Source organism: Rhyacophila brunnea, unplaced genomic scaffold, assembly GCF_057557595.1.
Source record: "Rhyacophila brunnea isolate RB1 unplaced genomic scaffold, BYU_Rbru_1.0 scaffold_13, whole genome shotgun sequence".
NCBI classification, from domain to species: domain Eukaryota; kingdom Metazoa; phylum Arthropoda; class Insecta; order Trichoptera; family Rhyacophilidae; genus Rhyacophila; species Rhyacophila brunnea.
In genome coordinates, this window is record NW_028232785.1 from 14150047 (window position 1) to 14176621 (window position 26575).

The 26575-nt window shown below is 35.7% G+C and overlaps 1 protein-coding gene across 1 annotated transcript; it reads left to right on the forward strand.

The window, feature by feature from the left end:
- Positions 1–3346: 3346 nt before the first annotated feature.
- Positions 3347–11609, forward strand: LOC147076579 (uncharacterized). The gene is made up of 4 exons (XM_085940899.1): positions 3347–3564; positions 6766–6969; positions 8685–8816; positions 9651–11609. The coding sequence occupies exons 1-4, from the start codon at positions 3415–3417 to the stop codon at positions 11607–11609; spliced, it is 2445 nt and encodes an 814-aa protein (XP_085797025.1). The 5' UTR covers positions 3347–3414.
- The last annotated feature ends 14966 nt before the right edge of the window (positions 11610–26575 follow it).

The following is a 26575-nucleotide window of genomic DNA, read 5'->3' on the forward strand; positions in this document are numbered from 1 at the left end:
CTTGGGACACCCGCGTATCAGCAGTAGTCCACGCTCTGAGAGGACGGCCGAATTCCGTCACCGGCATGACTCTCAGCCGGGCCTTACTAGGATACGAGATCTTCCTACCAAACGAGTGGCAAGCCTAAATCAAACCCGAGCCGTCATGAGGACTCGACAGCAGAGACACTGACCTCCGCTTTAGAGAAAACCAGGCGAAGTACCATGAGAGACACAAAGGGTCGGTGAAGTCGGATGCTCCGGAATTCTCCACGAACGCCTAAGTGTGCCCCTGAGAGTCTGGGCCGTTTAAGACAATATCGGTTGATGCCCATACGTGTTGGTTAGACTTTAAAGGACAACCGACCATGTTTTACGTCATCCAAATACCTGAGGCACTTCCCATAGTTCCCTTATCAGACGAGCTCCCAGAAACACACCGCCCAGACTTCGAACGACCCGGCAGCCCGCCAAGCCGCAAGCATCTTCCGCCATAAAAACCGCGTCGGCAGTCCGCCAAGCCATAAGCATCTCCAGCCAGAAAAAACCGCGTCTACACCACACCCCGCCTAAACGACAATACCCTGCATAACTACGATATAATAAACTTTTTGCTAAAACTAAAACTTTTGATAAATTGCTCGCAGACTTTCTGTCCAAATCTGCAACTATCTTTTATGTTTCTATTTTTCGGCTACTCTAGTAAAATCACAATATTATAAGCATTCATTATTGCATAGGTACGCTGTTTTGTAACATGTATCAACTTATTGAAAATGAAAAACGGTGTCACTCTACAGACAATCCGTTGTTGTTCTTATGACCCAGGAGCCACATCTGCGGCACATTATGATCTAATCAAGCAGTCGCGTGAGATTGGCTCGCCATCATTACGAGTAGGTAACAGGGGCATTGAGTTAGCAGCGTTTGTGAGTGTACGAGACACGATAGATTAAAAATCTATATTTCCTTACACACTATGCGCTTCGCTATATTACAAAAGGTGCATTTAGACCAAAAGAGCTAAAACGTAGAGCCAGAGAATTCTGCTCCTGCTCGTTTGGTGTAAATGCATAGAGAACAATATCCGAAAAGTGCATTTAGACCAAACGAGTGAGAGCTTGAGTATTCTGTTCCTGCTCGTTTGGTATAAATTCATAGCGAATGCTCTGCCCTTTTCCCTCGTGTTCTAGGTACCTAGTTCCTTAATCTATCATTTATTTGTTCGCTCGGCCTATTCGCGTTTTTGGCTGGTCAATTTTTATTATCGTGATGACGAAGATTTAGGAATTAATAGTGCTGCTTTTATTGCCATAAGTACACCAATTAAACAAAAAAAAGAAGAAAAAAAGACGTTGGTGGATGACGTCAATATTGAATCGTAGAGAACACGTGGAGAATAATAATATTATGAGTGACATGCGTAAGCAATAAGAAAGTGGACAGTTTCGAAACTTCTGCAGAAAGCCATCGGAAGATTTTGACTATTTATAGGTACTATCTTAGATTGAAAAAAACATTTCAAAATATAATACTTACAACACAGAATCGATATGTGCACAGCAAAGGTAGCACTGACAAGGTATACGATTTTTTGGCAACTAGAGATTCGTATACAAACAGCATAACCGAAGTGTGTACTCCAATAACCGAAGTTTTAAAGGATTATGTTAAGGTAGGTTATATTAAAAGACGATATTTTAATGTAATAAAATGGACATTTTAATCCAATACAATAATCACAAAATTCAGAAAGGAACAGAAAACTATTTTTTCATTCGGTGCTAAAATTGTTGAGATATGCTTGCATGTTAACATTTTGAGTTATACGCAAGTTTGTAAATTATCTGCTGGCTCAAGTACAACAGTATTGTCTACCGATTAGGTTCTCCGTGTCTCCGTGTTAGCATCCTTTGTCTATCCTATCCACAGTTGATTAATTTTTTCCTTCGTTTGCAAGCGAAAAAAGTGAGTCTTACCAAATTGATACCTGGGACACTTATACAATAAGGAAGGTTTTTCATATTACATTATTCTTGTACATAAGTCAGCTATAGCTCCCTTTTGCAAACCTGTGATCAGTAAAGACATGAGCAGTAACATAGTAGTGCGTCATATTATGTTAAAAGTCATATTCACCCGCAAGACTAAACATACAAAACCACCGATTTGGGATCCAAGAATAGTCGTTGACTAGGTACCTCAAGAAAACAACACCACTAGTATAATATACAACTCATATGAAGTTTCACGCAGAACAGCTATAATATTATTACTTGCATCGGGACGACGGCTTCATGAACTTAGCAGATAATGGCCTAGTCGGTAATGGCGACCATAATATAATAATAAATTATTCTATGGCCAGTGTTTGGTTCCAAGACGGACACACAAGGCACCGTTAATCTGGATGGAAATTAAACGCTTCCAGTTGCCAAAACATCGATCAAGTATTTTTGCTACGGAAACATAAATCTGCGTTTCCAATTAGAGAAGAGAAAAAGGTGAAAACATTCCGGCATTATTTATTTCGTCAATAGGCCACACAAAACCTGCGACTCGAGCAGTCATCGGAAATTGGGTGAAGTCAGTACTCGCTGATGCAGGGGTACAGGAATCACTAGGCAGTAGTTAGAAAATTAGGTAGGTACCTACCCCATAGATGACATAGGTACTGCAGACATGTAATAATTGGCACCAGGAGGCTACCTTTAAATTGTTTTACCAGAGACCGATGGACACAGACTTCTACAGAGGGGAACGAAATATATTAACCTCTTTGTTCAGCCTGGTGCACTGGGTCTAAAAGCAAGGAATATCTTATACCTAATTCCCATGTTTGGTTTCATCCATTTTTATCTTGCAGGATATATCTTGCTTTACCAGGTGATAACAAACAGATAATATATCTCAAGGGACTTCGGAGCCAATAGCGAATAATGAAAGGAGTTTTACCTACCTACCATTACAACTCTTATTATTCTTGTTGACTCCAGGTGACCAGAGAACACCTAGCTGGTTTCCTTGAGATATATCAAAATGAATAGCACAGACAAAAAGGACGCCACCAACGAAAACATCAGTCCTGTCAGTCTGCTAAACAAGATGAGCACAGAGACCTCAAGAAAAAGGGGGTAAAAAGAGCCAGCAGAGAAGCACACAAGGCAAAAAATACGATCAACATCTCAAAGAACTTCAGAGTCAACAAGAATAATAAAAGTGTTAATGGTAGGTAAACTCCTTTCATTAATCAGTGGGTAGTTATTAATTGTAATATAATACCTACAACATTGATTTCTTACATTTTTATCAAGTGGCAATAATATCAGCTAATATTGTCTATGACGAAATGGCAACAAGGGTCCCAACACTTAGCATAGCATTTCTGGACTCCGTCGCTCACGCATAGTTATTGTGTTAAATATATTAATAAAAATGAACGTAAGACGCGAATCAGACGACTTAGAATCCAACACAGAAGAGCAGCATTGGTTAGATAATATGCCAATATTGCACCCAAACAGCCCGGACATTAACATCAATGTAAAGGAGGAGTGTGTTGACAATGAAAGTTCTTCTTTTGAGGTTAGTTTTTCGAAACATAACTATGATAAAATGTTGTTTACATTTGATATTATATTTTCCACAACCATTGTATTTCACAAACGTCAAATTGCAAGATGTAAAGTTTAACTTCGAATTAGTATTCAAGATCATTACATTATGTCATATTCCATCTGAAAATTGATCAAATCAAATGAAGTAAATATGGTAAATTGGAATTTAAGGGCTCCTTGATCAGTTTTTAAGCGGCTCAATATCTTTAAAATAGCCTAGACTACGCTCTAGATCAGTGATCGCCAAACGGGGGCATTTTCGGTAGCTCGCGTAGTATATTTTATCATATTTATATTACATATTGCCTCAACTGTAGAATCTGTATGGCATTTTGTCCCAATATAAAAGTATCCAATTTTAGTTCGAATTGCGCTCAAAATGAAGGCATGGTTTTGTTCTACCTTCTCATGTGAATCAACGTTTTCCACTATGAAGGTGGTTAAAATTAAATATAGAAACCAACTCATTGATGTACATCATGATATTTGCATTCAGATGGGAGTGACAAGGTACCTCCTCACCTAGAATTGAAAAATTGTGAAGGAAGGTGAATGCCATTCTTTTCACTAATTATTTTTACTTTACTCATTAATTTCAAGCTATTTTTCAATTATTATTTATTTTAACAATAAATAATTAAAGTACGGATTTTATGTTTTATTGGATGCCCGATCTCCTAATTTAATTTAAATAGTACTTATAATATTATTATGTATTGTATGATATGATAAAGGACGATTATAAAGAAGGAGTATGTATACGTAGCTCACCAGATAATTTCAATTTCTCAGTCACTTCTTCTTCAAGTAGCTCACATCCTTATTGAGTTTAGAGGCCACTGCTCTAGATAATGATTTTTTAACGACCTTTAAAATGCACGTCAATTACATCGATCGGCCGCCTGGTTATTACGCGCCAGGTGCGTCTTTAGCGTCCTAAGTACGGCGACGGGGGTATTACTTCTTAAATCGTGTAAGATGATTAGATGACTAAAAAATGTTAGGTACCCATTTACTTGAAAAAGAAAACGTGTCAATAAATATATTATTATTGTTACTAATATAACAATGAACAGAAAATTAAATGGACGCATGTTGAATTTTTGTGACAAATTATGTTTTGTTCTGCACGCGTCGTTTGCGTAATCTTAGCGTCGTAGTCACGATCGTTTTAGACTGTGTCCCAGCTAAAGTATAGCTTTAATAGATAAATACACAGTTATCACATAGTCACAGATACCAGCTATAGATATCTATTAGCGTGTTACAGAGTAGTCTTAAGGTTCAAATAGACTATATGACGATTGGGCACATATGTGACAAGAGCGTTTTCGTGTCTATGATCATATCTATGCCATTCCGTTTACACATGAGCCAATATATGTCAAAAAAATCTATGACAGAGGCATGGGCATAGATTCTATGACACCCGTATGTGCCAATCCGTTTACACACGATGCCGTAAAATCTATTGTGTCACATATTTGCCACTGATAAATACTACCAACATGACGCTTGACAAACTTTATGGTTGGTACGCCTTCATAAACGTCAAACAGATAATAATTATAAAACGAAATAAATCAGTACCTACCTAGGCTTGTTAGTGAGATTTTAAATTTATTTATCTATTTGGTTCCTGTCCATATCATATTATAATGCCGGCGGATGGAGCTACTGCCGCGGCAATCGTGGCATATTTATTGTTGGTAGACAATAAAAAACCAAGACGCAGACGAGTTTGGGTTCGTGAGTGGATTGCAAGACGGGAAACTCTCGGATGCTACAGTAATTTAATAAGAGAGCTAAGAGCTGAGGATACGGCAATGTATAAAAATTTTGTACGCTTGTCGCTGGAAGATTTCGATGCATTGTTGTTAAAGATACACACGAAAAAAACATCAGGAATCAAGAATTGAGATCACAACGATATGGAGTAGAGTATCTTTACCTAGCTTAATAGCCTAAACAAGTCATCAATTGAAAAGAGAACTGAGACTGAATGGTCATAGGATAATATTGTGTTTAATTTCACAGAGCATCTGTCTAATATAATACCAAGTTTCAGGAAGGAACGTACCTCAAGGCTGTCTACACTTTTGTGGATAGGTACCTAGGTACCTTTATACATTTCATAGAATAATAATATACTTTAAATACTTTGCAAAGAGAGCTCGTTATCTGAATTGGAATAGCTAGCCGCTAGAGAAACACTTAACTCGATGTGGAATGTCTAATAAAAATCGTTGCGATACTTGCTAAATTTGAAGTAGTGACGACAGCTATCGAGTCACAGCCAAGGAACTTCAGGAGGCCGAAAAACTTTCATCTCACGTGGTACCTGTCGCTGGTCCCTTGGCCACTCTTTGACGCCTTTTCCTTATTTTTATAGTCTTTGTATTGGCACCGCAAACTCTGCCATTTACGCGTGGCATCATCCACCGAGTACTGAGAACTGCTTTCAAGGCCCAAATCTTGTACGATTTGGACCCTGTTTTTATAATCAGTCAGTGTACAGTCCCACAATAGTGGATTACCTTCTACCAATCCAATTAAATTAATGATTATTTCATCCGTCCACTCCAACACGATTTTGCGACTTCTTCTGTCCATTTTTTACTAGGTATTGTTTCGTTTAGTAGTCAAGATTGTTAAGATGGCGTTTGAAATCAAAGACAGAAAAACACTTCCCGCGCGATCTATGACCCATAAACAATAATATATGACAACATGTTCGGCATAGATGTCACAGACATAAACTAGTGTCACACAAAATTACCGAGGTGTTTACACTGAGCCGAAAATCTATGACATAGAAGGCCGTCATAGATCGTTTGACATATATGTGACAGTCTATGACATCGTATTTACACTCTATGACACAGGACGCCAACATAAGAAACGGGTTTTTCGACATATATGTGACAGATCGTCATATAGTGTATTTGAACCATTAGCGATAGTGCCCATGAAACGGAGCGGATCGCGGCGACCGGGGCGCAATCGGCACGAGAAGCGTGAATACATAACCGTTATCACACGCCTCTTGCCGCGCATTACCTCTCACCTATGTAAAAAGTGGCGAATATAAACATACATGATAGATTAATGTTTGTTTTTAGTCAATCGATAATATATTTGTGTTATATAATATTGTGATCTTTTTTAGGATACACATTCTCACAGAGAATCATCAGATGACGCCAACGATATAAGTGAACAGGAAGAAAGTGTACTTCCGAAGGAAATATTTCGTGGTCGTCGAATTGTGAATTTTTTAATAGACGTGGAAGGAAATTATTTAACAATTTCACCGATTATAATTACTCTAAATAATTCGCCAGCAATAGTTAGACCAATTGATTTTGATAAGGTAAGTTACACAGACATTATTACAAGATTACTAAAAATATTCTTAGAGCTTAAACAATATAAGTACCTAGTAGGTAATTGAATTGTTCGATATATTTGAGTATAGATTAGTTTCCTCCGCTTAAAGAACATTATTAACTAATTTACCAAATATATTAAATAATTACAAGATTAAAAAAACTTTTTATATACAACGTTTTTCAATTTTCGTTGACTCACATAAACTTGACTTGACTAGCTTAAACGATCAAAAAAAATTGTACTTGATAGAAATAATACTGAAATGTCATTTTGACATTCATATTGATTTCCATAGTAACACACGTATATATTAATAATTTAGTTGCTAGGACCCCAGATCCATAGCAACCAATAATGGTGACGAAATAACTTTTCATACAAAACAGAATTAACTTAAAATGAATTCAATTCTACTTAAAGATGGCTAAAAGTATTAAAAAAATGCATTAGCATTGTGTTCTGATATATTCTCAAAGTCTCAAATGTCTAGCTAGCCTGGAACTAAGTTAAAAATCGTTTGCACCGGATAAACAACCACCGGACAAATAAGAATACGTCTTAATAAAAACGTTGGAAAAATATATTTTTATTTAATTTACCTATTAATAGATGACATGAATTAACATGACTTGGCATTGTTTACACTAGAGGTGAGTTGGAAATACTGTCACCAGTTTGTGTACTCAAGTATCGGATAAAACTACCCATACTCAGTACTTGTGGCCCAATACACTTGTGATGATATCATTACGAGCCCCTCGCTAGTTGGTACACTTTCAATGCTATTTACAATAAAAGCGTGCGAGCGAGACAGCACTTGAATACAATTATATTTTAATTTATTAGTCTATGCATGCGAATGACATCATCTTATATATAAACAATAGGTCATAAACTGTGAGGTGACTGAGTGACAGCAGTTTAAAACAATATATATATATAGATTATGTACAGGTATATTATGCGCCCTCGGCTATGTTCAAAATTTGTATTGCGCCCTTCATGGCAACAAGGTTGCCGACCCCTAAATCACTAGACACTCTAATGCCTCAAATACACTCTATGACGATCGGTCATATATATGTCGAAAAACCCGTTTCTTAAGTTGGCGTCCTGTCACAGGGTGTCACAGAGTGTAAATACGATGTCATAGCTGTCAAACAATATGTATGTATAATATGTCGGAAGGCATAGATTTGATCATAGACACTAAATCGCTCTTAGCATATATGTGCCCGATCGTCATTATAGTCTATTTGAACCTTAACAACGTAATGATTTGACTGGAGACACGTCGTCGCTGTAGGATTGGTTTGTCGAATAGACCAAATGTCAAATGTTCAAGAGACGAAAAACAAATTTGATTATCCTACATTTAAATACATGAAGGTATTTAAATTGTTGTTTTTACAGCATATCAATGCTGTTTTCATTACAAAACAATTTAAAGATAGGGTGGTTCTGGTCCATTTAGATTCAAAAAATCATCCTGCAATCAAATGTCGATTTCGACAAAACCGGATATTCGACAAACAAATCCTATAGCGACAATGTGTGACTTGCATCGTTAGAATTCGACTACTACTGAAAGCGTTTCAAGTCTTAGAGGATAAATTATTATTGATAATATTAATAATATCCATGTTGATGCATTGGGGTAATATCATATTATATTATAATGAATTGTATTTTTAGAACACTGAAAAGAATACTTCCAATAGACAAGTCGACATCAAGGATGAACTTGTCGAAGACGCACCATGCCAAATCGATTATGAAGACACACAGTCGGGTAGCTCGCATTCGGAATACAGCCCAGTAAATAAGGTAGGAAAAGCAAATTAAAATGTTCGCTCGTAAGCAGATCGTTGACTATTTTAATTATTGCATTCTCCCAACACATGAAATTGTTCTCTTCCACTGAATTCAACATACAACAACATGCACTTTTGCTAATGGCGGGATTGCATTTATAGCTCACCACTCACAAACACCGCTCCGCAACCATATCCTAGTACAGGGGTGGCGAACCTATGGCGCGCGAGATGAATTTGCACCGCACGCGAACGAAGAAACAATAATGACGACATTTGAGAAAATTGTCCAACCTGCGGCCCGCGGCGACAATATTTTCCAAAAAAACGAGCCGACTCTTTGGCACGTCAGACAGTCAAAAAATATTTTTTGGGAAATGTTGGCACGCGTATGCAAAAAGGTTCGCTAACCCTGTCCTAGTAGATACGGACACACAACCAATGTTATGAACATTCCTTACAATAATAATTTTCAATATATCTTTCAAATGTTATTAAATGGTTATGTAATCCAGTGGCTATGTGTTTTAGATGTACTCGTACCTAGTCAATAACATTATTAAAAAAAACATAGTAACGACACCATCTATATATTTAGTGAAATGGCGCCTTTTATCAAGCATAGTCAGTACGTATTCTGCAATGATCCAGAGTTCTATGATTTTAATGATTTGCTGTGTTGTTTCGTGACTCCATTGGTAGATCACCGACATCAAACCAAATTTAATGAATTTTACTCTATTAATGGTATTCTGGTTGTTTTTTTGTCATTCTCTTCATAAACGTAAAATCTGTTTTCACTGTTTGATAAATATTTGATAATCTTTCACGTTTTGTTTTTTTTTAGTTAACCTCTGTAGGCACCATTACGGCCAACGACCCGACTTCCATTTCGTCGTGGGTGGTGACAGATGAAGAAGAACCTTACGATGAGATAGATATTGACGAACAAGACATCAAGAAAGAAATAGAAGAACAAAACGAAAAGACGTTGTCGGCATCGTTAGTATTCTTAAATCATCACAAAGTTCGACGTAAAAAAAGAATAGTGAAAATGAATAAGAAGGCTTTAAGGGAATTAAGTTGTGAAGAATGTAGTTACTCATGTACATATGAAATTTCTATGAAATACCACAAAATGCAACATTCTGGAGAAAGACCATTTAAATGTGATGAGTGTGATTACTCTTGCATACGACCTAGTGAATTGAAAAAGCATCAACGGATTCATTCTAAAAACTATTTTGAAGATACTTATTCTAAAAAAAGGTTAAAATGTGTTCAATGTAGCTACTCATGTACACGGTCTTGTGTTATGAAAAACCACGAAATGATTCATTCTGTAGAAAAAATATTAAAATGTGGTAAATGTAGTGTCTCTTGTAATACACCAAGTGCACTAAAACTTCACATGGTGTCTCATTTGATAAAAAAAAAATTCAAGTGTGTTAAATGTAGTTACTCTTCGAAATTATTACGTCAATTGAGAAAACACGAAATGATTCATTCTGTAGAAAAATCATTAAAATGTGGTAAATGTAGTTTCTCTTGTAATACATCAAGTGCACTAAAACTTCACATGGTGGCTCATTTGAGAGAAAAAATATTCAGTTGTGTTAAATGTAGTTACTCTTCTAAATTATTGAGTCAATTGAGAAAACACGAAATGATTCATTCTGTAGAAAAATCATTAAAATGTGGTGAATGTAGTGTCTCTTGTAATACATCAAGTGCACTAAAACTTCACACAATGGCTCATTTGAGAAAAGAGCTACGAACATTCAGTGAAATGATTAATTCTGAAGAAAAATCATTAAAATGTGCTGAATGTAGTTACACGTGTAGTCGAAATAGTGATCTCGAAAAACACCACATTACACATCCTGCAAAATACCCATGGGAAGTGGTATCCATTGAAATCTTGGGACCATACCCCATGACCTCGATATGTAACAAATACCTATTGACCGTGACGGATACTTTCAGTCGATGGGTGGAGGCCTTCCCCGTAAAAGAGGCCACGAGCTCTGCAATTACAAACTTACTGGAGAACGAAATGTGGTGTCTGCACGGGTACCCACGAGTAGTGCTCACGCACAACTATAAACAATTCTTTAACCACGATTGGGTCGAAGCTTTAACCAGGTGGGGGGCCCAATACAGGACCGGTCTAAGATACCTATTTGACCAAGACGACCGAGATATAAAGGAAAGCCTCCGCGTACACCTTATGGGCACTGATCACACCACTTGGGACACCCGCGTATCAGCAGTAGTCTACGCTCTGAGAGGACGGCCGAACTCCGTCACCGGCATGACTCCCAGCCGGGCCTTACTAGGATACGACATTTTCCCACCAGACGAGTGGCTAGCCCAAATCAACCCCGAGGTTTCACGAGAACTCGACTTCAGCAAAGACACTGACCTCTGCCTCAGAGCAAACCAGACGGCGTACCGTGAGAGACAGCAAGGGTCGGTGATGCCGGATGCTCCGGAATTCTCCACAAACGGCGAAGTGTGCCCCCTAGACGCTAAGGCGTCTAAGATACAAGGACAACCGACTATGTTTAACGTCATCCAAATGCCTGAGGCGCTTCCCACAGTTCCCCCAGCTGACGAGCCACCAGAAACAGACATCGCCCTGACTTCGCATGACCCTGCAGAGCCGACCACCCGCCAAACACAATCAATAGACGCGTTGAAACTACGGCGGAACTCCATCACAGGCGAGTGGCAAACTCAATTGTTTCCTGAGCCCTCGGTAGGACTCGTCATTAGGATAGTCACAGAAGACGCTTCCTTATGAGCAAGCCAGACGGTGCATCGCGATAGGCTGTAAAGCCGGAAGCTCTGGAGTTCTCCACGACCGTTGAAGTATACACCGGAGAAACTGGACCATGCAAGATACTATTGAGGGCTTATCCTCATACCTATTATAATAAAATTAATTGGACGGACGATTATATTTTACTTCGACGGAATGTCGAAGACGCTTTCCATAATACAAACCTCTAGCAAACTAGCCACCAGAAACCGACACTGCACCGACTTTGAACGACCCTGACGGCTACAGATGTAGCTAGAAGAACTGTATTTAGATTTAAACCCTCCTCCCCGCCCTGTGAGTTACCCTTTCTTTTTTAGGCGCTAATATTGTATACGTTTCCGGTTATTCATTTTACTATCCGGAGAATTAAATTAAAGCGATGTCATTATTCTAATTACGAAGGAAATGTGACCGTTAACACCATATATTAATATTTAATGCAGTCTTACCAAAATAAACATCAAAAAGTTTGGCCCTTTGGTAGATGTCAGCAAAAAAAATATTTTGTCTGAAAATTTCAGTGCTGCAAATAATAATTATTCATTTACATTTTCTCATGTAAAAATATTACCCCATATTTACAATTCCAGCATGTAAAATTATTGCTTATATACCTATATTTATTTACTTATATATACAAATATTTGCTATTTTTTTTTAAATAATTACAATATTTTATTATACCGTATTATTTAACAGCTTGAAATTAGTTTTTTTTTTTTATATAAGTACTTACCTATTTTTTATTATTATCACTCCCAAACTCTCATCACATGTTTCAACCAAATGTGACAGAATAGCGTACCTAAATTACAGTTATTTTAATTAAAAAAAATATATATGAAATTCAAACTTCAAGACACCATTAAAAATAAAAATTGCGTTATAGTGAATATTTTTTTTAGTTAACTGTATAAGCTGGCGACCCCACAGAAAACCCGTCGCGACCGCCTTCGCGAAGGTTGGGAACCCGTGGTCTAAACAGTCATCTCGCTCGAAAGTTTAGCTTTGCCAAGAAAAGTGCTGTTAGCTTATTACCTTCCTCAGATAGCGGCGGGAAGCGTCTTGCGTATAGAATAGACACGCTGGATCCATACACATGTTTGTGAAAAGTGGTTTAGGTTTAGGACTCAGGTTATAGAAAGTATTGAGAATACTAGACTTGTTGAAAATAAATCTTAGTGAATATCGTCACCATGGAAGTGAATAGAGGTAATCCACATAAAATTCAAAAACGTTTTTATTTGACCAAACAATTTTTAAAATACTAAAGAATATTATGGTGAAGAAAAATAACTGATTCTTAACAGGAACATGTATTTCTATCAAATTTGGTAAACAATCTAATACACAAATGACATTCGTGAAGCTCTATTCACTCAACATGAAGGTTTAACATGACTGTATTTTTTTCGGGTTTGCGATGTCTAGTGTACTTCCGTGGTCTTTGGACATCACGTTCTTGATGACCAGCAATGACACGTGTAGTTTTGCGAATTATATTTGAATTATAGCTAGATTCTAAATTATCTTTTGTATGCAATTTTATATGTTGTTACTCTGTACCGGGACGCCAGAGGTAGGCAAAGTAGGAGAAAATGAATGCAAAACGGTGTGATACGAAAGGGGGTAATATTAAGTTATTATAAGTTTGTATAAGTACATTGTTGAATGTACCTTTTGTGGATTCAACGATGGTTTATAGTTTAAGGGCTTTCCAGTCATTATGCCTTCAGAAATCTGCAAGTCGTGGGACTTGAAAGCCGAGAGCGAAATATCACTACCACCACGGCCTCGAACATGACTTTAGGCAAATTGTTGAAGTTGTACTTCGTCGTGACCACAACGTAACTCTATAACGAAATACATAATTATGATACTGTTTTGTACTGGGGCATTGCCGACTAAAGTAGAAAGCCGATACATTCACAACGAGTGGTCCTATTTTTTCCGCCCCTCGTTGTTGTCTATGTATGATCTGTTATGGTTCTATAGAGTGCTCATACTGACGCGTCTGTCGTCTTAAAAAAATGGCCGTCCAAAGCGGTTATCTGATGAGAAAAATGCCATAATTGCCGTTTTAATTGCGGCAGGACATTGCTGACTCAAGTAGAAAGCCGAAACATTCACAACGACTGTTCTTACTTCCCCCCTCCCTCCCGTTGTTGTCTATGGGTGACCTGTCATTGTTCTATAGAGTGCTCATACTGACGCGTCTGTCGTGTTCACAGGAAATGGTTTGATTTGAAAAGATAAGTAACATGATAAATGATACACTAGCATTAACACCTTCTACAATGTACTTAATGCATAGATCAATGCTACCTACATATTTTTTGGAAATCGATATTACCACCGGTTTTTGTGTGAAGGACTAGTCTGACTTTGACAGCTGATGATATTATTCATAAACAATACTGATAGTTAATACCACATTTCTGAGTTCCCTGGTTAATACATTTGATTTGAGAATTTTTTATATTTCAATTTGAAACGAGAAAAGGCGAATCAATATTTCAAGGAATCAAGGATCTGATTTTGACAGCTGAAAAGTGGACCACTCGTTGCTTGTGCAAAAAGGTATGCTTAGGCTTTATTAATCTAAAGATGGCCGTGACTGGGGGTTGCAGGCAGTACATAGAATCTAAGTTTTCTATGAATAGAGTGCGTGTCTGAATTTTGGCGGAGATATGGGGTTCCGAAAAACACGCCCAGCGTGAATATTTCAGAGTCCAATTAAAAGTTACGAATTATTGCTAGAATCACAGTGTTGAAATTGATAAAAATTAAGTAATAATTTTATTTTGGAAGCGTTTTTGTATAAAACTATTTTATGCTTTGTTTTTTTTCTCTACTTGTTTTTTCTCCAACTGATTACTTGTACTTTTTACAACGTTTTTATTAGCTCGTATTTTTGTTTGTCCGGTGGTTGTTTGTCCAGAACAAATCTTGCAATCAATTTTTAACTAACTTCCCGACTAGCTAGACATTTAAAACTTTTAGCATATATCAGAACACGATGCCAATGCATTTTTTAATACTTTTGGCCATCTTTAAGCAGAATTAAATTCATTTTCAGTTAATTCTGTTTTGTATGGAAAGTTATTTCAGAAAAATCCGTAAAAAGTAAAAGACTATTATTGCTTGCTTAGGTGGTGGCTAAGTAACGTGCGTTACTATGGAAATCAAAATCACATTTCAGTATTCTATATTTGTTGGTTTTTTATGTACTTCATATCAAGTACAAGTTTGAGCATATTAATTCAATAGAAAATTTAAAAACGTACATAAAAAGTTCTTTTTATCTTGTAAATATTATTCTAAATGTCATGTTGTGAACTTCCTGAATCAATAATTCGTAATGTACCCAACGTGTATTTTTTAAATAAATAAATAATTAATTAAGTGTCCACGATCAAGTATTGAATAAAAGCCGCATATTATTAATAAAAAAATTATCTATAATTAACCCATCGAATAATGCTTGAATACTATTATAAAAATAAGTAAATGAATATTGTAACAAGTCAGTGATATTAAATAGTATCCGAACATTATTTAAATTATGCAGCTTTACTAGAATAAAATAAAACCAATGGCTCCCCAAATGTGGCCCAACTACGGTTTATTATGACTATAAATTGTGTAACTAATGTGACGTGTACCATTAACATAAACTACATTCGACAGAAACTAATTTCGACAATTCCTGATAAAAATAAAAACCATTTATTATTTGTATACTATCCGTGTTCTGAAAACAACACCAGGGCTAGCTAAAAACGCGAGATAAGTCAGTAAGTATGAACTAAGCTTAACAACACATTACTGGCGGACCCAAGTTTGGTTGAGTTTTAACCATGAATTGATACATTTTGATCTTCTGCACTTGTTTACAGGCAACACAAAATGATCCACTCCGGTGAAAAACTATTTACATATTCTGTGAAAGTGATTACTCGTGTAGGTAGGTACTTAATCTAGTATACTAATATTACATAATAGGTCTGGAGAATAGCCTTTAAAATGCAGGTTTTATGTTCACGATCATGTGGCATGAAAATATTACACAAAAGTAGGTACCTATTAGTGTTACCATCTTTTCGAAGTGGAATTATAGTAGAGTTTACAAAATTATAGTATTTAGGGAAAAAATTTAGTACGCGTTGTCATCTGTTGAAAATGTAAAGGTTTTTTATTTGTCAGGAATGAAAAAACGTACGATTTGAGAAACTCCGAGACCCTTTTTTATTTAGGTACCTCTTCCGATCAAAAATGCTTACCGAAGAATTCAAGAATTTTCATTTTAAACGAAAGTCAAGGGATTTTTGTACGTTTTTCGAGCAACTTTTTCTAAGTTCTCCTAATCTTTTTATATTGCGAAATTATAGTATTTTTTACATATTTTTCCGATATTTACAAATACAGTATATTGGGCGTACTCCTGTTTTATATCGTACATAGTACGCTGACCAAAATTATAGTACAGATACTATAATTATAGTACGGTTGGCAACACTGATACCTACTCTGAAAAATCTTTAACAATAAACAATGCAATTTTTATCATCTGGATTCAGGATGCATAAAATTCCACAGAATGACAAATTCTAAAAGATTGAAAAATACATTTCCTTGGCAGGTGTTAGGGGTGAATTAAAATACGGTATATTAGTTGCGGTCAGAATTCTATTCCGCTAATCGTATATATTTATAAATAAAGACTCAGTACAGCGAAACAATTTTTTTACTGCAGTATATCGTCCATTCAAGAAACGGAAAAGAGGCGTGAAATATTACCTATAGATGAAAATAAAAATCGTGCATTCTAAGGTAAAATTATTATAATGCATTATGTTAATAAACCTTACCTATTCATTATCAGGAATTTTATTTACATTTTAAATTTGATACATTTATTATGGATCAACTAACATGGCTGACCTCAGTCATGGCTGAGGATTGTGACAACCCTAGCCACCAAAACTTTCAGTAAACTTGGTCGCTCCAGCGCGCCAACGCGCTTCCTGTGCTTCGCTTTCTTTGGAGGCTACCCACAACCAATTGTCTCTCCAGGTCATCGGTCCGCACCGAACAATATGTCCAAAAAAACTGCAGAATGCGTCTCAGATATACTGTCGAGAGCTGCTCCTGTGACGTTGCAGACGTCACCAACGGGCTAATTAACATAACATCATAATTAGTGGAGAGGTTTTTCTCTCGCGGGCAACACTAAAATCCTGCGGTTGGCACTTCAAGCTTCCGGGTTGGATAAGTGGTGGGGGGATCGATGTCAGGCGATCGAATTTTGTTTGGATCTCTTTCTTTTCTGGTTGACCCTTGGGAACGAGAGGACGTGGGAGGAGCGATTCCCGCTTGGCGGGAACGCCAAGTGGCTGTAAATACATTTCAATTTCATTTTTTTAGTATTAATTAATTTTAAGTATTTGTTTTAATTATAACCTCACTCACATGTGGATATTTTGGTTTAAGTTAGGTTGGTTGCTGAGAACTTATTGTGTTAATATTTTAGTTTGCAGACGCCAATATTGTGTCTTTTGTATAACGTAAATATTAATGTATTTTAACATCGTCGTTTATGAACGGTGGTGATTTTTCTATGGCGTCATGTCGCCATTTTTGTACCATTGACTTTTAATTACATTTTCATTAAATACAGTGAGGTTAAATTATCACGGTGTTTCATTTAATTTAATTGTATCCCATAATATTATGTTCTTTTCTTTCATAGAAAAGGCTTTGGCGTCCAATAGAGTCAAGTTTTCAGTGCTCGCAATTAACTCCTGCAGCGGTATGGTAAACATTATCCATCGAATACCAATTGATTTCGATGGTCCTTTCCGTAACAGGATTGGAATTCATCAGATAGATAGTGTGGAAACCCAGTACCCTGAGCTAGCGGTGCCTGTTATCCACATAGCTTGGATACCAGTGTTAAATGGTGGTCGGTTGTTATTTTTCATTTAACACTCCTTTATCTGGCGTCTCTGGACAATTGACTGGTTCGTCCTGTGCTCGGTCGAAGAAATACGAAGCATTGTCATTGTCAATTTTACAAACGATTTGTTTTAAACTTCCAGTTGTTCACTCTTGATTTTATTATTTTAATATGAAACTTTACAAAAAATGTGAAAATTCAACTCTACCAATAGGTAATTGTAAATCATAATTAACTTTCACGGTGAAATATTAAAGCTATACCTACCCATAAAAATAAATCCCTCTGGGTATTTTACATGAATTTGGGATATCTTATAATACCATACCAGCCATAAAATAACATAATATTCACAATATTTTCCCGAACATTCAGAATGAATTACTTGATTTTTCAGTTTTACATTATCGGAACTGTCAGTACAATTTTACTGCTAAAGCCTGTTTTATTACAATAAAACTACTACCTATAAAATAACAATTTAAAAACATACAACAATGGCAATGTTTTATATTGTTTCACCACAGATAAAAAAACATGTGTAAATACACTGACGTGTAGACGTTTTTACCAGTAAAAGTTCACTCTTTCTACCAGAAGCGCAATGATACTACCGTGAAATTAATTTTTGATTAAAGCGCACAAACTACTAACGAAGATATCGTCGTTAGCAGGTGTCAAGATGCGTTGAGTTTCCTACCAGTGCCTGTGAATCAGAGCCTTATGCGGAATAAATTTAAATGTGAGGTACAAGTAGCGCTACGTCCAATTTTATTTTACCTATATTTATTACATTTAAGAGTTTATCGGCTGAAACAAATTGCCATTTGGTTCTAATTTCGACATGGAATACAACGGAAAAAATAATCTCACGTTAAAACAAATAATTGAAACTTGAAACATAAAAACGTTGTTTCCCGAAAATATTGAATTGTGGACTTGTCGCTTTTTGTAATAGACGTCTCATTTATATATGAGAATTTCCATACGTGGAAAAGTTTACAAACAATTGTAAAGGTTGTTTCCGGGAAGATGTATACATATACCTATAGTTTCTGACTTAATAGTGCATAAAATAATAAATATTGTAAGAAATAGTACAACATTACACTTCATTGTCAGGTAAATTAAATTTATTCATGTGGCAGCAGTTTGTCACGACAAAAACACAACTGACACGACAAAATGCCACGCAGAATCGGTCTTGTAGCCACCTTATTAAAGTACACTTTGTTTTGTTATTTGCACTGCCAAAACTGGGAGATATTAATAATATTTCGTCTCTAATTTAGCGACATATATTTTAAGTTTACTGGATGATCAATTTCGTAGGCGCTATCAAATCCGAAAACTATTTAAAACTGTTTTAGGGGAAGAGGAAGCTTTGTTATATGGATTTTATTTAGGGTTGTACGAGTGTTTATAATAATTTATCACCAAGTAGATTTTTATATTATTAATTATAACAATAAATTATTTTTACGAGTATGTGTGAGTTTGTGTCTTTTTAACGTATTAGACGTTTTGCACGAAAAAGAGCATTCATCACAATTATAAGGTTTTTCACCAGTGTGCGTCATATTGTGTAATCTCAATTGACTTATCCGCACACATGTATAAGAACAAACATCGCATTTATGAGGTTTTTCACTTGTATGTGTAATTTTGTGCTCATTCAGATGATACAATTGCGAACATTTATAAGAGCACACATCGCATTGAAAAGGTTTTTCATCGGTATGTGTCATTTTGTGTAATTTTAGTTGACTGATTCTGATACATTTATAAGAGCACGCGTCGCATTCAAATGGTTTTTCACCAGTATGTGTCATTTTATGTGTCTTGAGACTATTAATCCACGAGGTTCTATAGGGGCACACATCGCATTTAAATGGTCTTTCACCGGTGTGCATAATATTATGTATTTCTAACAGTCGAGAATTTTTGCATGTATACGAGCATTCGTCGCATTTATACAGTATTTCACCAATATGTTTCATTTGATGTCTTTTTAATTTATCAGCCGCTTTGCAGGAATATGAACACACATCGCATAAATATGGTTTTTCACCAGTATGGGTCATTTTATGCTTTTTAAGGTTGTGTTTTAAAGCGCAAGAAAATGAACAAGCTTCACATTTATACGGTTTTTCGCCAGAATGCCTCATTTTATGTCTTTTTAATGTAGTAGAAGAAGTGCACGAAAAAGGACAAACATCGCACTTATATGGAGTTTCGCCAGTATGTGTCATTTCGTGTACTTTTAAACGACGGGAAGTTTTGCATGTGAAAGGGCAAATACTGCATTTATGAACATGTGTCTTTTTATGTTTATTAAACTTGCTAGACAACGTGCATGAAAATGAACAGACATCGCATACGAATGCGTGGTCCTTGTTGGGGTTTTTCAATTTACATTGACTTTTATCAGTTTCTCTATCATTGTGAATAGTTTTGTGAATTTTTAAAGCTTGTAGAGAACTATAAATCGTATCACAGATGCGACAAATAAAATGGCGTCGAAAATGTTTCAAGGGTTTCAACTTAATTTGTATTACTTTTGAACAGTCCATTAACAAGACCTCTTGCTTGATGTTTTGTTTAATAATATTAATTATCGACTGTCGTGACGTATCTTGTATTTTGTTGGTTGCAGTCTTCAGAGATTTTGTAAGATCGTCCTGATTAATATACTGATCTTGCTGATGGCAATCAATAAGCTGATGAGGCATCTTATCAGCCAGTTCATCATCATCCACACGACTTTCTGGGGCACATCGCTGTATAAAAATATAAAAATATTAGTTCAATAGTAAATAATTAATGATTAAATATCACGAGTAAACATAAAAATCGTAGGAAACATTTTCAATTATTTATATGAAACCATTCCAATTTCAAAATTCATTATTATTTCGTTACTAAAAAACAAATGAAAAAAAATTACACGTCATTTTAGTTTAATAAACGTTTATATAACAATTCTCTATGACTGACAAAACCAAAATGTTTAAAGTCATTTTATAACAGTTTTCCTCTGTCAATTTATTAGTCCTACCTATTCATAATTTAATACATCGCTGTGTGTATTTAAAACGTATTTTATTGGGTTTATGATTCATTCCGAACCAAAAAAACATGAGGGTTTTTCACATGCGTGTTAAGTATTTTTTTAATATACTAGGACGGGGATGGCGAACTTATGGCACGCGAGACGGTTTTGCATGGCACGCCAATGTTTTATTTTGAAGAGAAAACGAATGACCTATTAAAAAAATACAAAAGTTTTACAAATAATTTTAAAATTAATGACGACATTGCCAAGCGTATTTTCTTCGGTTTTTAATATTATTTTTACGAATAATATTTACCTATCGATGCGCAAACGGAAATAACGAAATGCGTAAATGACAGATCGCATTGTATAAAAAATAGCATGCAAATACTACAAATTTCAAGAATAAGCATTACGCCTGTAAAATGAATGTAAATATATATTTTATAGGTCGGTCCTTAGGCTTTATGCGTCACACATAATATTATCGCACTGACCTCATCAGGCGGCGGGAGAAGCCGTCTCATAAACCTCTGATTATGATTGATTTACAATGCCAATCAGGTAATTAAAAATGAAAATATTCAATCAACAAACCTAATGAAATTTATCGACATTCGGTCAAATACAAACAGCTGATTGCTATTTTGCCTCAAAAATTATCGCTAAAATGGAAGAATATATGAAGGAAGTGTGGTTAAAATGCTTTCACGATTTCTTTGAACATGGAAAAAAATATTCAAAGAATAAAAAGGCTGGAAAGACGGCGAAAGATAGAATCTCAAGAACTCAATTGTAAAAATATATTTTCATTTTTTCCCTATGAAAAACTACTAGGCACGTCACAGACGAAAAATAATATTTGGGAAATTTTGGCACGCGTACGTTAAAAGGTTTGTCACCCCTGTACTAGGATATATTCTAACTCTCCTACGTGGGTTCACATATCACTACCAAATCTGACACCTCATCACAAGTTGTTTTTATAGTGATTATTAAAATAGTAATGGGTGTTTTGAAATATCAATGTATGTTAAACTGAAGAAATCCTCATCAACGGCACTCAAAAGGAGTCAAAAACCACATCAATCTTGGACAATAAAATTCAATTAACGGTATGATGAAATTATTCGCAGAATCAAACTGGCGTGGAGTGCATTTGGGTGCTTGCATCTTCAAGTGACTTCCCATAGTGTTTCAACCGTAATTAGCAATGTGTGTCACCAACGCTTACGTATTCGTGTGAAACAGACTCTTACTGTAAGAGAAATTAAAAAAATAAGAGTACGAATATGTTGGGGAAAGATCACAAAAGAAACCAATGAAGAAGAAAGCAGACAAGATTACGCGATGTGATAGAACTCGCTAAGAATATGAAATGCCAAAGGGCTGGAATATTATTCGGGAGTAGAAACACGCTGGAGAAATACGGTCATATAGTGGTACCCAGGGTAACTAAACAGCCACAGTGGCACCCTAAAACCCTCTCGTTAGATGAACTCATATAGTCCAGTGGATGTACGTCGCAGTGAAGAACTAGGGACCGAAAAGAGACCACAGCTGATGATGATAATATATTGAGCTTAATCAGTTAGGTACCTACCTGTGAATCATTCTCAATCTTCAACTGACATGAGCATTCGTCCAACTTTGGGAAGGGATTGTAGCTAAGACCCATCAGGTGTGTGCTTAGAGGGTCGACTTCTGATTTTATTTCCACGTCAGGTGTTATTTCAACCTTAAACAAAATAAAAATTAATCAAAATAAAACACAAAGACTAGATTAAAATACTATATTGGAAACGAATATAGATCATTCCATAATAATATGACTAAAGATCGTCACAATCGGTTTTTATTGTATTTGGTTTTTGCGGTATTAATGTGTATTTTGATCTCCACTCTATGAATATAATAGGTATAACAATATTTGAAGCTTTATGATTTAGTATCATTCATAATTTATGAAACTGGTTTTGACATTATATGTGCTTTTACAATACGAATGTGTTGTTTGCGAGAACTGAACCAAACTAGCTGACGCCTCTGTTGGATTGTGTCGGTGACGTTGGTGAAATGACTGCATACGTGTTAAGGCCGGTTCGGACCGGTCGAGTGATTTAGTAGAGTGGCGAGTGATTTAGTGAATTAGTAACTGAAAAGTGTCCGAACGCAGTGCATTAGTGAGTGTCAAAATGAACAGAGCGACGAATATTTCAAAAAGGACACCATTCGCGCGATACGAGAGTGCTGCCGTCTGTCAGATAAAATTGTAACTTAAAAAAGAATTCGAATGACAAGACACAAAAACAGCGTTGACGTAATTGAATTGATTTATGCTCCAAATTGCTCCTGAATACCAATTTACATAGGATACCTATTTAATTTTTGTGATTTCATAAATTTTTGTATGCTTACCTATGTATTTTTTAGTTTGTTTAGGTAATAAAGAGGTACTGTATGCTCCATGGTCCATACTGACTATACCAAATAAACGGAACGATAAATGAATGTGACTTATAATTATTAATATGAACACTAGGATAATGTGTACCTACCTTTTTACCTATTCTCAATAACAAAAAGTTTGTGAAATATTCTTATTATTTATCAACAAATTATCCACACTACCTGCCGACATGACATAATATTCTTCATACTGAGTTTACAAAATAAACGGAATAATAAATTAATATAACTTATAAGATACTTTACCTATCCTCAATAACAAGCTTTCTGTGAAATATTGCCATTTATCTACAGATCTATCAATACACGTTCGCGACGGTTGTAGTAATGGTTTGTCGCATTGAAGTATAATTATAAGTTATATTATTTCGAGTAGTATCTTCGCTCCAACGCTGTGCCATTTTTACGGCAGTCGGCGACTAATGAACTCGCCTGTTCAGACTTGTTTCGTGGCTTGTTTAGTAGTTAGTGAGAGGTGGTGGGGGTCGCTGCTACAAAATAATAGAATAAAATGTAACGACTGGACTGATGATTTTACTAAACTACTCGACTAAATTTTTCTGTTCAGAAACGTTTATTTACCAAATCACTCGCTTCCCGACTAAATCACTCGAACAGTCCGGACAAGCCTTTAGTGCCTTTAGCTACATGTGAATTTATAATACATACCTACCTACAGACAGATGTCGTTAGAAAATTATAAAAATTATGTCAGCTTTACATAATCGCCTAGTATGTTATATATTATAGCAGTGGCGAATGGTGGAGGTAGGCTGTTAAGATCCGACATAAATAATGCACACTAAACTCTATCAGTCATACGTAAGTATTTGATTTCATTGAACTAAGACTACAATGTGCAGATACTTTTGGTTAGTTGTTAAAAATCGATTAAACCCTGGCTTAACCAAACCATAATAGTTTTGCTAAGATGGGCTATCCGAAAAAAAATAGTGCATACTTATATTATGAATTACCTAACAGATGATGTTGGCTAGTTTTATTAAATTTATTAAGCCTTAACCTAAACCGAACCATAATTTTTTTTTTATATCTACACAATGTCCAAAATTATGTATGATTTTTTGGTATAATTTTAGATATTTTATAGATAGAAGAATAGTTTTTAACTATTATCTATTATGGCATGGTTAACACAGGGTTTGATTGAATTTTAAAAACTAACCAACACTATCTGCACATTGTAGCTTAGTTCAATGAAAACAAATAAGTACGTATGATCGAGAAAGTTTAGTGTGCACTGTGTATGTTGGATTTTAACAGCCTACCTCCACCCTTCGCCACTGTTATATATTATGTATGCCAAAAATACAATGAGTGACATACCTGATTAACTGGTTTGCATTCAGAATAGGAGCAACCTGGTTGTGGATCTAAATAATCAAATGGGCTTATCTTATCTTCAGCAATCTCTTTCTTAATGTCAGTCTCCGATTTTATATTGATGAGGTCGGTTTTATAATTCTGAAAATGCATTAAAACTTATTATAAATTGTGGTGTTACTGATAAAAGTTGGTAAATCTCGAAATCAGCTATGGAGGAATTGCAATTTGAAGTTTGACATGCCCTCTAAGAAGGAATAATGTTGATGTCTTTGTGCTTTATGAGCATGTTCTATATATCTGACGACTTAGAATTTTTCTAGCATAGCTCCCTGTCTCTTAAGGCTATACTTTAGCTGAGGCATGGTCTAAAACGATCGTGACTACGCGACACGCAGATTGTGCCATCGACGCGTGACGAACAAAACATAAATTGTCATAAAAATTCAAGATGCGTCCTTTTAATGTTATGTTTATTGTTATTTAAGTAATCATAATAATATATTCATTGACATGTTTTGTTGTTCGAGTAAATACTAAACGTTTTTTAGTCATCTTCACACGATTTAAGAATTAATTCCTCCGACGCCATCACAAAATAAATTGGTGTGCGCACAGGTAGACTATCGCTCTCCGATTGGCAACGCTTGCGAAATTACGTCCCACCTATTGCTGAAAAATATTTGCCGTTTCACTGAAGTATGGTCTTAACGTCTGTATACATTAACATAATATGTTTTCTCGGTACAGTTCGGTTATGAGGAATACAGCGGAAAAGACATTTTGATATTACGCGATATACTGGATTATTTGTTAGTTTGGATTAGTTTAGGTTAGTTTAGTTTAGGTTGGGTTAGGTTAGGTTAACCTAACAATAATCCAGTATATCCGCTATTTTCTAATTGTGTTTTCCGCTGAATTCCTCATAACCGAACTGTACCGTTTTCTCTTATGCGTTACAGATAATCCTAGTGAAATATATATAATAATATTATGCTAATAAATACACACACTCATATTTCGAGAACACTAATGTACTTATACGTAAGTGTACAAGAATATTTGAAGGGTAACAAAATACATAAGTAAGGCATGTTAAACAAACCTCGAAACTGCAACCATCATCATCACTGATATTTTCTTTCTTTATATTACATGCGTTTGGGCTGTTTGGTTGAAATATTGGTACATCTGACCAAAGCTGCTCTTTTGTATCAGATATTAAATCATTGTGTTCGCGTTTTAAATCCATTTTACGTATTTGAAACAATAAAATGACACGGAGTAGGTACCTAGTCCAGAAAAAGAGTATAGTGACAGTCGTGACAACAGGCGCGTGACCATAAACAAAGCGATTCTATAGTGTTGCCACTACGATAATAATAATATTATTAAGTTCGTTTTCATTTTGCAAAATCATATCAAAACAAAATAACGATTTTCTAACATTGACACCTTGTATCTGACATTCAATATTGTTGATAGGGGGTAGTAAAAATGTTATACATAAACTATATTAGAAGCAGACTGCAGGCTGGAGTACGCGATGCAATTAATAGACGTTGCCAAACAGCTGAAATGGAGATGGGCGGGGCACATTGCTCGTCGAAAGGACGGCCGCTGGACAAAAATGCCGTCATCCAATGGTACCCAAGGGGCACGAAACGGCCACAGGGTCGCCCTAAAAGCCGCTGGATTGACGACCGAGAGTTGGAGGAAACTTGGGGGGGCCTTCATCCAGCAGTGAATCGACCTCGGCTGATGATGATGACATTAACTATTAAATGATATTAAATAATAAAAAAAAATATAGTGTTATATAAATAAACTAAATTATTTTTGCACTAAGCGTATTTTTGTTTTTATTTAATATCATATAATTTTGTATAACATTTTAACTACCCCCTCTGTCAAAGATATTGAATGTCAGATACGAGGTGTCAATGTTAGACAATCGATATACCAACACAGACAGTGGCGAAGGATTGAGGTAGGCTTTTAAGATCAGATATATTTAGTGCACATTAAACTTTGTCAGTAAAGTTATCAGCCAGTGGGAGTTTAGTACCCACAGCCCCCGTTGATCAATAAACTGATCATGTAGGTAGGTACGTAGTA

Coding starts and splice junctions, on each gene's coding strand:
- LOC147076579 (XM_085940899.1), top strand. CDS start 3,415: ATGAACGTAAGACGCGAATCAGACGACTTAGAATCCAACACAGAAGAG. Junction 6,970..8,684: donor GACCAATTGATTTTGATAAG/GTAAGTTACACA, acceptor TTGTATTTTTAG/AACACTGAAAAGAATACTTC. Junction 8,817..9,650: donor AATACAGCCCAGTAAATAAG/GTAGGAAAAGCA, acceptor GTTTTTTTTTAG/TTAACCTCTGTAGGCACCAT.